The sequence below is a fragment of the Macaca mulatta genome, chromosome 7 (assembly GCF_049350105.2).
Source record: "Macaca mulatta isolate MMU2019108-1 chromosome 7, T2T-MMU8v2.0, whole genome shotgun sequence".
Lineage (NCBI taxonomy): Eukaryota > Metazoa > Chordata > Mammalia > Primates > Cercopithecidae > Macaca > Macaca mulatta.
In genome coordinates this window covers 154,321,910-154,334,299 of record NC_133412.1, presented here as the reverse complement: position 1 = coordinate 154,334,299, position 12,390 = coordinate 154,321,910, and the positions used below count along the sequence as shown (strand labels likewise).

General features: G+C 38.7%; 1 protein-coding gene across 4 annotated transcripts in view; it reads right to left on the bottom strand.

Annotated features, from left to right (window-relative positions):
* The window catches only part of TSHR (thyroid stimulating hormone receptor), a 179,012-nt gene that overhangs the window by 28,409 nt on the left and 138,213 nt on the right, over positions 1-12,390 (bottom strand). For 3 of the 4 annotated variants that reach the window (XM_077937653.1, XM_077937655.1, NM_001195395.1), the window contains 1 exon segment: positions 2,859-2,936. In XM_077937653.1, coding sequence (XP_077793779.1) covers positions 2,859-2,936 — 78 coding nt within the window. 4 annotated transcript variants of the gene reach the window in all.

Here is a 12,390-nt window from a genome sequence, read left to right as displayed (position 1 = left end):
CAGTATAAGTAGGTTGGAGAATTAAGGGAGCTAAGAGGTTCGATATGGATGGACCATTGGTCAGAGGTGTAAAGCAGTGTAAAAGACAAAGCTGAAGATTTTGGCAATGCCTTGCATGCCACACCAAGACCTCTGTCCTAAGAGGAATGGGAGGCCAGTATTGGGTTTAAGATTCTATTTGCATGTGAATCCAAAGAGGTTTGGGGAGGGTGGATTTGAGAGGAACCAAGACTAAATAAAGGCAGGAGTCAGATTTGGAGACGCTAATCATCTAGACTACTGCTACTCAAAGTATGGTGCCCATTGGCCAATAGCTTCTCACCAATCCAAGTATAAGAAGCGTATGCTGGATGTAACCCAGCTACTTCAACTAAACACACTGTTGAGTTTGGTTGACTTCATTTTCATGACAAGACTTTCTCCAAAAAAGAAGATGTGCTTTGCTGTACGTCCTGGACAGCCACTTACCTTGCAATGAACTCACTTCGAGTGGTTCTGGTCTACACTATTGGTCTTCAAATTCTTTCAATCTCACATATTAATATGTAAAAAATATCTGAGTATGTACCACGGACATACAAATAGTCATGAACCCTATACATATATTTTCGTAATACTATATTATATATACCATAACACACTAAACATACATTTTAATATAATGCAATGAGGATAAGTAATACATATTTTTAAAAGTTTCACAAAAGCAAAAGCAATGTTATCAAATATGCTTAATTAGTTTTGAAAATTATCTTTAACCCTTTTGGCTATGGCTGTTCAAAGTCTGCTTTTGGTTCAGTTTATTTTGATTTTGGTTTAAATGGCTGTCCTAGTTGAAAAAATTACCAAAGACAGGAATAGAGCAGGCTTCACTGCGTTTATTAAACTAAGATTCTCATTTTTCAATCTAATCCAGTAATTAAATACATGTTTTAATGACATTTTATATTTTCTGATGTCAATCAGTTGTTTTTGCAAAGTGATCTGGAGGTGTTTCATTTTCACATTTTATACACATGGATTTTAAACCTATTACAACTCTGTATTACTTTGATAGAGTTATGGTAACAAAATACCACAGATTGGCTGGTTTAAACAGCAGAAATATATTTTCTTACAGTTCTGGAGGCTGTAAGTCCAAGATCAAAGTGTCAGCAAGTTTGGCTTCTCCTGAGGCCTCTCTGCCTGACTTGCAGATGGCCACCTTCTTGATGTGGCCTCACATGGCCTTTCCTCTGTAAGTGCCCATCCCCGGTGTCTCTCTGTGTATCCCAATCTCCTTGTCTTATGAGGCCACCTGTCAGATTGGATTAGGGCTCACCTAACAGCCTCATTTTAATTTAATTACCTCTTTACAGACCCTATCTTTAAATATAGTCACATACTAAGATACTAGAGGTTAAGGCTACAGCATTTGAACTTAGGAAGGCAGAAACAGTTTAGTTCATAACAAACTTAATTTGAAAGATTTAAAACAGGTTAAAATTCTATTTCTGATTTGAACCAAACAGAATTTTTATGGCATGATCATTTTTTAATCAGGAAAATCATATAATATGTGAATGTTTCCAAATACTTGTTTCTAAAGTCTTTCTCTAAAGCATACATTTCTTTCAAAAAGCAATGACTTTTCTTATTATTTGGTGAAATAGTACTTTAATCTTGAAGAAGCTGATATAAAAATGTTATTGAAAAATATCTTCCAGGTAAAAAATTATTGACATGGACTTTATCACAGAAAAGGTTAATACATTTTTCCCCACTTGTCTTCTTGTAAAAAGAAAAATGCATAATGCTTTTAAGTACTTTGCCATGAATTAACAGTGAACCCCCACGTAGCACAGCAGATTTTCAAGATCACTCTGACCTCTTATATGGATGGAGCCTATGTGTTAAGAGAACAGGACCTTAAACGCACTTACCTGGGTGCATTCAATCTGAAAGTGAAATGAAATTGTTAAAGGTAAAAGAGTGAAGGTACCCAGTGCTCAGGACTGTGGATCACTCACTCTTCTCTAGGAGGCATCCACCCACTACCTGACACCTGAGGGACAGTGGCTATCTATAAATAAAAGATTAATAAAACTTAATTTGTTCTTATTTAAAAATAAGTATAAATAGAACCTCTAATATTTCCTCTCGCCCCTAACAGATTATCTTGTGCATCTCTACGGTGCTGTGTTCCACTTTGGCAGGGACTAAAGTGGATGCTCAACGGTGAGATTCTAAACTGAGGCAAAACCAAGGGAATGAGGAAGGTGGCGATGATACAGAGGCTTCAGGGAAGCAGAATCAGTAGAACCTGATCACTGATCGGATGCGGGGGTGTAAATCAAAGGAAATGCACAAATAGGTATGTTTTCATGCTGTTTAAAAAATGTTTTTATTCCATCTTTCCCCATGATTGTAAGTTCTTCCAGAGATGAGTCAAACTATCATTTATTTTCTTCCTTCTTTGTGCCAGGCATTGTGCAATGCACGTTCAGGTATATTTTCTCTGCAAAGACTAGAGTGCCTTCCATCTAGTTGTGGACCTTGCATTTAAAAATTTTTCAAACAGAATCTGCTCCATGAACAGAGCCCCTGTGAGCATGAACACCAAGGTGGCTGCCTTATCAGGCATCAGGATGGCATAGTGGAGCTTGGGGCCTTCTGAGTCTCAAAGGACAAGGACTTTCTTCCAAGAGGTAGCCTATGCAGCCAGGAAAAAAGGGACTTGCAGAAGCCTTTACCCAAGACAGCAACATTCTCTACCCCGAACATAAGGTTCTCCCCTAATGTCTCCATCTATTCCAAAAAAGTAAAAAAAAAAAAAAAAAAAAAAAAGACTAAAATATTCTTTGGTATGTCTGACTCACAGCAAGCTTGGTCCACTGTATACTCCTCCAAATGCATCTTTGTCAATAACTGTCAGGTATTTGTTCTTGTTTAGGTAACTAGAGAGAGAGAGAGAGAGAGAGAATGAATTAGGTGATTTTAAGAAATCACACCAAATTAGTACAAATATCAAAATAAAATGTGACCATAGTATTGACTGATTTCAAGAATTTAGAAGATACTTTATCTTCTTCTGGCGTAAGCACTTAAAACATTCTAGGTTTCAATTGTATAAAGTTTATACACATTAATTATGGCAGAAGTTTTTGAAAATGAGCATGTTTATGATCTAATTTGCATACCTAAATTTCTTAAAAGTTGATTTAATTCTCTATTTTCCAGGCCAGTGGCAATTGTATTTTTTAGTCCTTTTTAATGGCAATCCTCTTTAATACCAAATTTTGTTTCTTAGTATTAATTAGTATTCCCATTTAATTTCGAAGACTAGGCTTAAATCAGGAATGGAATGAAGATGGTGAGGGTGGTGAGTGATGCTGAGGACTGTCGGAGATTCAGATCTTTTCTTTGGGTAAGGGTGTCACATTTAGCAAATAAAAATACAAGATGCCAGTTAAATTTGAATTTCAGATAAACAACGAATAATTTTTTAGTAAAAATATTCCCCATGCAATTTAAAAAATATTTATATTAAAAGTTATCTGTTGTTGATCTGAAATTCAAATTTTATTGGGTGGCCTGTATTTGATCTGACAACCCGATAGTGTGTATGAGGAGTGTTTATGAGATTACTCTGTAATCTTCTTTGTGCCAGGTATAGCCCAAACTTGGCCTCTTCTGGTAGTGGCTGAACACCCAGTATTCAGGGCATTGTTAAGTGTGACACAGGGAGAGTCAATAAGTCTCACATACATTCAGAGACCTGGCTAAGATGCTAAAGCAGCCAATCTGTGCCTTCCCAGTGGCTTGAGATTACTGTGTAATCTAATCATCGACCTTCCATGGAAGAGCTTTGATGGGCACACTGGCCTTGCCATTTTAAAAACACACCGGGCATTAGAGGGTAAAATAGTTTTGGAGCAATTTAAGTTACAAAGTGATTTTGAAATAAAATTCCCTCCAAATGGATAAAAGCATCCAAGGATTTTGAAACTGGCCGTTTCCCCTTAACTTTATTACACAACAAAATTATCTAAAAAGAAGCATAGCACATATATATCCTTGTTACAAATGCTCCCAATTTATACATTTAGAATAACTCACAACATAACCGAGTCCACTTAAACATCAGCGAGTGGCCACCTGTCGATGCAAAAGAATATAGCAGAGACCCTTAGAAGGTCTGCTTAGATATGGCTAATGCTTCCATTATTCTGCTTATGGGGTCTGCTCTTCATGGTGGAACATTTTTAAGGGTAATGGTTAATAATAATATTAAGCCTTCAGTCAGAAAGATTTCTTCTCCAGAGCCCTCACAGAGAAACTTCCCTCCTGGTTAACTGGACCCAGACATGAGTCTTCATTGGAGCCGTGGGAGGAAGAAGAGTTACCAATCACCAGTGCCGAAAAAGTCTCTTCTTTCTGGGCAGGATGAGGGAATCACTAAATGATGTGTAAGTGCTGGGACTCCACAAAACGACATGTCATAAATTGGTATATATTTTTGGGTCTTTCAATTTTCTTCTTCTTCTTCTTCTTCTTCTTCTTCTTCTTCTTCTTCTTCTTCTTCTTCTTCTTCTTCTTCTTCTTCTTCTTCTTCTTCTTCTTCTTCCTCTTCTTCCTCTTCTTCCTCTTCTTCCTCTTCTTCCTCTTCTTCCTCTCCCTCTCCCTCTCCCTCTCCCTCTCCTTCTCCTTCTCCTTCTCCTTCTTCTTCGATGGGGTCTCTTCTCCTTCTCCTTCTCCTTCTCCTTCTCCTTCTCCTTCTCCTTCTCCTTCTCCTTCTCCTTCTCCTTCTCCTTCTCCTTCTCCTTCTCCTTCTCCTTCTCCTTCTCCTTCTCCTTCTCCTTCTCCTTCTCCTTCTTCTTCTTCTTCTTCTTCTTCTTCTTCTTCTTCTTCTTCTTCTTCTTCTTCTTCTTCTTCGATGGGGTCTCACTCTGTCGCCCAGTCTGGAATGCGGTGGCGTGATCTCTGCTCACTGCAATCTTCTGGGTTCAAGCGATTCTTCTGCTTCAGCCTCCTGAGTAACTGGGACTACAGGCACTTGCCACCACATCCAGCTAATTTTGGTACTTTTAGTAGATACAGGATGTCACTATGTTGGCCAGGCTGGTCTCGAACTCCTAACCTCAATTGATCTGCCCGACTCGGCCTCCCAAAGTGCTGGGATTACAGGCATAAGCCACCGTGCCAGTCCAATTTTATTCTTAAATAGAAATTGAGAACTACCTAATCTAAGGTACTCATTACCATTTTGCCTCCATACACTCTTTATTTCTTTCACAGCATTATCACAATCCATAATTATTGCCTTGTTTATTTACTTGTTTACTTTATTGGTTGTCTCCCCAACCAGAATGAAAGTTCTATGTCTATCCAGTGCCAAGTTCACCATCTCTACAACTACTTGTTGGATGAATGTGTGAATGAGTAGAAAATAAATCAATATACTTTTTCATCACGACAGTAAAATGGGCGGTGTTAAACTCTTAGGGTAACACAGATGATTGCTTTAAAGAAAAAATAATGAAAAGTGAAACAATAGAAGACTTGGCTTCTGGTGTGGTGGCATTTGACCAACTGTTCTTCCTGAGGTAGTGACTTTTCAGGCATCTGGTTTACAAACACCTCAAGGGTATAGCCCAAACTTGGCCTCTTCTGGGCTGAAGACCCAGTATTCAGGGCATTGTTAAGTGTGACATAGGGAGAGTCAATAAGTCTGAAATACATTCAGAGACCTGGCTAAGCAGCCAATCTGTGCCTGCCCAGTGGCTTCAATCACAGTCCTCACTTGATCATTGTTGGACTCTCCTTTAACCCACTATGTCCATGGAATTCCTTTGGTCAGTGACACCTGGAGTGGGCAAAATCCACCTTGGAAAAAAACAACAACTGCAGAGAAGATATTGAACAGCATGATTTTGTAAAAAGACAACTAAGTTCAGTACAAGGGCTGCATGGCTTGCATCTCTTTTTGTATTCTCTGGACAATGCAGCTTACAGATCACATTCTGTTCCCAGGCTGTTGAAAATCAAGTAAGAGCCGGTGAACTCATCTCAGTTTTTCCTCTTCATCTCTAACTGCTGCAAGTGAAATTCAGCGTGTTCTTTCTAATCATTAGCAATTATTGTAAAACTAAATTATTGCTTGTGCAATTCTGCAGTGTTTTCATCTGATATTTAATATACTCCTGAGGATAAGGAGCCTGGTTGATAAGCATTGCAGTTTACCAGAAACTCTGCAGAAGACTTCAGACTGGAAAAGCCAGCCAGAGTCCAGGAGGGGAGGAGGAGGATGCAGAGGAGCCCCGGCCAAGCTGAACGGAGATGAACGGACACTTCCGGAGACTGTGCTCTCTAAAACCAGCATGGCCGTTTTGGTACTTTACCTCTTAGAGATAATTAGATGCTTAAAAGTGAAACCATCACTCTGCCTTCAGCAGATTTGAGGGCTGCCTCATTTGGCTTTTTAACCTTACTTCAGCTTGCTGCTCTTGCCTTCCATCTGAAGTCAAGAGAGTGAGGAGGGAAAATACATATACAGAAGCCTTGAAATCCAGGAAGAAAGTGCTTCCATCAACCTCATTTATCACATGATATTTCCTGGGATTATCAGTCTAGTTAAACTGATTCCTTGACCATGACTTACCTTGATTCTTCTGAAATCGACATCTGTACCCAGCTTGGATAAATCATTCACAAATCTTGGTAGGCTCTCTGGTTAGCCTACTCTAGACAGTGATTATTTTAGAGGGGAGTGATAATAAAAACTACCCCTTGCAAGGAGAAGATGAACATAAAGTAGCTTAAAAGAGACTCAAAAGGCTTGTAGTAAGAGATGAAAGGAAATACTTTTTGAAAGTCAGGGTTTCTAAATATTTATACTGGAAAGGGCTTATGAGAAAAGAACTGGTATTTCCTTTAAGAATAAGATAGACATGGCTACACTCTATGTGTTCAACAGCTTTTCACTGCTTGGGGCTTATTCCTCTTTGAGAAGCTGTTGGAAGAAATGAAGTTCTTCTGAGAAAAGAGATGTCAGCTTTTCCATACAGGGAGTTAAGAAGCCCTGCCCTGATTTAAGATTGTGAATAGTTCACACTTAGGGAAGACCAAGGCAGTCAGGAAAATGAAGGTGGTGAGGACTCAGCTGAGGAAAATATTCAATTGACAAAGTCAGTATTATGTGTATTATGTGTACAATATGTGTGTGTATGTACGCCCTTTTCTGTTGGACTCACTCTTGGCACATAGTGGCCATTCAATGAAGACTTGCTGGAGGAAGGAATGAAAGCCCGATTGTTGCGTGACTCCTAGAAAGAGGCACCCTCTACACCAGGTTTAGAAAAACGTGATCAATGCCAGAGAGAGGAGTGTGATGCCGTGGTAAGAGAATTTGCTATTGCTGCTGAACTTGGCTCTCTGGGGAGTTTTAGGATACATTTCAGCTCCAAGATGGGATTTCAGCCTGTGCCTCCACAGTCCCTTTAGGGGGAACTTGGGCTGGCCCCTGATTATGTTGTGGTACTCTCATGGGAACACTTCGGTGGGGAACCATGTTTTCCTCCCACAGCGTTGGTAATTCAGAAAATTAAACGAACCCCCTGCCTACCTCTCATGTTAGTTTAAAGAGAAGCTGGATTGCTCTATGGAAATCCTTTTGTAGCAGAAATCAGGACACCTGTTTGTAAATGTAACCTGTGAGAAAATACTCAAGCTTTCAATAGGCAGAGGCAAAAGTCAGCCTTAGAGTATATCCTGCAAGCTGTTCAAATACTTACCCCATGATAAATAATAGCCTTCTTAATCCTATAATCTTCTCTATCATTGTCTTTTCCCAGTGTGCCAAGATGTGGTATTTTACTTCGAATCAGCTAATGCATGATGCTAATTAGTGCATTAATTGTGTTGACTCTGTTTATAATAATCAGTGTATTGGTGGGCTCTTAGCACGTCAAAATGGCATTTTTATTCCTGCCTAAATTTTTACTGTCAGATAGTAGCTAGTTTCTAGAGTTTGATGGAAGGAAATGTGATACAGGGAATCAGACGTTCTGTGAGAAGCAACATATCCCCACGCAGATTGTGTGGAAAGAGGATGGAAAAGCGATTCCAAACAATGAATGTGTGACTTAACTTGTGACCAAGTACAGTTCAACTTCTGTTGAGCAAGGGATGCTTGTATTATTATTAATTTCACCTTCACCTCTGAGTGATGACAGCGTTCTTGGCACCATAGGAAGTCATAGGACAACGTGCTTTTACACATCTGCCATCATTTTCATGAAATCCTAACTAATTACTTGACTGCTGCTGCGGCATCAGCACTTGCACTGGATGTGGAATTTGTCCAACTTGGCTGTAATTGTATTATTCAGTTACATTTTAAAAAATGAGTGTAAATGAAGTCAATCTGCTAATTTCAGTAAACTGTCATGAAGTGGAATGATGGGGGATGATTACTCTTTTGGATGACACGTTGTTTAAATGAGAACCTAATGATATCTGGACAAACTTCTAGAGAAATCACCAAATTGCTAACATGTCATGTGCAATCCTTGAACACTATTAAGATAATTACAGGAGATTGATGTGTTTGCCTTAGTTTAAAATCACAATTAGCAATGAGACCAAAAGCAATATCCTTATGTTAAAAACACAATGTGAATACTATTTTATTATTACTATGGAACCTTGACCTCTCTTTCTTTCACCTATAGCTCAATCCTTGTCTTCCTCCAGTCCCAGGGCTCCTTATCACAACCATCATTTTGATTTTACATTGGATTTACATGATACCTTTTACTGAAGTGCTTAAATCTAGGAAAGAATAAATTTCTATTGACTAGGAATCAGAAACTTAGGGTAGAATGATGGAGTCTTGTTTTATAACAGGGGCAGTTTCCAGCTTAGATTCAAAATACTGATTAAAAAAATCTTTGTTTTCTATTATGATTGGATCTGCACTTTCTAATGCCAAATATTTTAATCCAGATACTTTTTATCTTGATCCCATGCTTGCCCTTTAACCTTTACCAGAAATTCAGAGAAACAGACTACATATTTCGCCACACAATAGTCATCCTCACTGAATACTTTTATCCAGAGGTCTACAAACTATGACTTTTCAGTCAAATCCTGCCTTGTCCTTGTTTTTGTAAATAAAGTTTTATTGGAACATAACCATGCTCATTTGTTTATATATTGTCTATGGCTGCTTTCACACTACAAAGGCAGACTTAAGTAGTACAACTAAGACCATATGTCCCATAAAGCCCCAAATATTTTCTTCTGAGAAAAAGTTTGCTGACCCCGATCTAGACTTTTAGAAACCAAGACACGAAAGATTCTTAACAAAGAAATAGTTTCCACATTTGTTAATCTCTTCCAAATAACTTTAATACTTAACATAAAAATGTCAAGAAAGTATTGTGAAATAGTACACTGATTTCTTTCCTGTGTTGCAAGAGATAGTTAGACAGTAAGTCATGGCACCAGTGAATTGAAAATCCATTGTCACTGACAGAATATCTCTGCTGTCAGCTAAGCCTCCCACAGAATCCATGATATGGTCTGAGGAGAAAGCTGGTGTGAAGGTACAGAGAGTCTCTATATATACAGCATATCCTCTAATAATATTGTCTCATTCACTATTGTTTAGTTTGTTTGTTTGTTTTCTTTTAGACAGAGTCTTGCTCTGTTGCCCAGGCTGGAGTACAGTGGTACTATCTCTGCTCACTGCAATCTCCGCCTACCGGGTTCACGCCATTCTCCTGCCTCAGCCTCCCGAGTAGCTGGGACTACAGACACCCACCAACATGCCTGGCTAATTTTTTGTATTTTAGTAGAGACTGGGTTTCTCCATGTTAGCCAGGATGGTCTCGATCTCCTGACTTCCTGATCCGCCCACCTCAGCCTCTCAAAGTGCTGGGATTACAGGCGTGAGCCACTGCGCCCAGCCTGCTTACTTTTAATTAAAAAAAATCCTTTCCGGGCTGGGGCTACTGTTTGTGTGAAGTGTGCACACCTTCCCCATGGCTGTGTGCGTTTTCTCCAGGTATTCCAATTTCCTCCCACACCCCAAAGATGTGCATGTCAGGTTCCTTGGTGTGTCTAGATGGTGCCAGTCTGAGTGAGTGTGGCGGTGTGTGTGGTCGTGTCCCATGTTGGGGTGACGTCCTGTGGACCTTAAGGTCTGAATTTTATTCTTTATCTTTAATAAATGATAGTGTTTGAGGGTCATATCTTCCAATGACTAAATATGGCAGGAAAAACAGGCAGATAATTTGAAGCATAGATTCTTATCTTGAGCTCCAAAATCTTTTGCTTGTGGAAAAATGAATGTTTTAGAAATGAATTACCCTATATCCCAGGTTTCAGGTTCTTTTTCTAATCCACCATTCTGGAAAGGCAGTTTTAGTTCAGGCAAGAGTCAGCTGAACACACTGAATTCAGGAGCCATATTAACAGCTCTGGTTTCCCTGGTTGAAGATTTCCTACTCTCTCCTATCCCTGCCCTTGCTAATATGAGTCTTTGTTGCCTTAATGCAACTAAACTTTTGATGTACTCTTTGTCTAGAACTGTGTGACAGTCATCTGAAATCTTTAAACCCTAAGTACCTACAAACTATCTTCATTATTTTAAGAAGTCTCCATACTCCATTCATAGAAAATTTGAATTTGAAGATCATCACCCTGAGAGTCATAGCTTTCTAGGAATAGTTGAATCAAAGAGGAAAATATTTGGTGAAATTCATACAATATTAAAATCAAATACCACCTTTCCAGAATGCTGGATTAGAAAAAGAACTTGAAACCTGGAATACAGGGTAATTCATTTCTAAAACATTAATTTTGATAATGATTTAAAAAACAATGGGATAAATCTAGAAAAAATCTAGCTTGTATCTCCAAAAAAGGAAGGCAATGTTATTCAATATTTAGGCTTCAGTTACTTTCTATCTGAGATGTATATTTTGGACTGGGTACACTTCTCCCTAATGTACTTTGACCTTTGATATTGCTGCCTTTGAGCTGACCCCACCAGAATGTACGCTCAGTGTGGGGAGTGAGCACATGGCTCCTGTTCATCTTTGTTTTCCCAGTGAATGGCACAGGGCCTGGTACATTGCAAGTGTCTAATAAATATGTTGAAAGGTAGATGAAAGATTGTAAGAAGTTAGTATCATAAAAAGATGGAAAGAGGGTCTCTCCAATTCTGTAAATAAATTTGAGGGGGTAAGTATCATCTTACTCTAGCGAGTCTTTTTAGACTTCACCTATAATTATGTATTAAAAAAGATAATGGAAATGAACCATTATGACTCCACAACCAGACAATCGAGAGAATGGTACTATGACTCTTCATTTCATAGAGACTGGTAGGAAGCACAAAAGCTGGCAAAGAGTGAGACTTCACTTCAACAGAACTCAGGGAGCCTTGCCTCCGTGTAATGAGTTCAAACATTTTTTTTCCATTTACCATTTAAAAATGAAATTGTTTCAGAACCTACCACCTAACCCCTAAACCAGAACATCAACCAAAATCACTTAATCTACATGCGTGTTCTTCTTCATCCAGAGCCACTGCATAGGGTTAGACAGCTTATTGACCTCACCCTTGCTACTTAAAGTGTGGTCTATGGACAGCAGTGTCGGCATCACCTGGGAGTTGGTTAGAAATACAGAATCCTGAGGCCAAATCCAGAGCTATGGAATCAGACTATGTATTTTGATAAGACCCCTCAGAGGGTCTGATGCCCAGGAAAGTTGGAGAAGCCCCGTACACAACAGATTTCAAGTCATAAGTCCTTCAGATTTTGCAGGGATCACTTCTGGAATATAAAATTACTATGTATGAAATGTTTGAAGTGAAAAAAATATAGAATTACAAAAATGAATACATAACAAGACACTACCAAAAATGAGCAAGTAAATTTGAAAAAACAACAAATAGAAAAAATGTATCATTTGTAAAGAAATACTCAAAAAGTGTTATAAAACACATCAAACACAAAGTCTGTTGTTTGCTGTTTCAGCTGTTCCCAGAATTATTTATTTTTTGAAAAGGCAAAAGTTGGATATGATTTTTTAGCTATTTCTGAGTGAATCAAATATAAACTGACATCTTTCCCAAAAACACGTCAGAATGGACTAAAAGAGAAATCACCTTATTTTCTGAACAGCTTTGAGCTTCATTAAAGATACCCTTTTACTTCATGTACATAATAGATGACCATTTACACATACACACACACACACACACCAGGGAGAAGAGCTTTGGAACTTACCATTGGAACTAATGTAAGTGTCCACTAAAGGGGGCCCCTGCCAAGTTCCTTGACCTCATTTCCGTATTGGTCACACTAACCCTGGGACGGAAGATGCTCTAGTAGAACC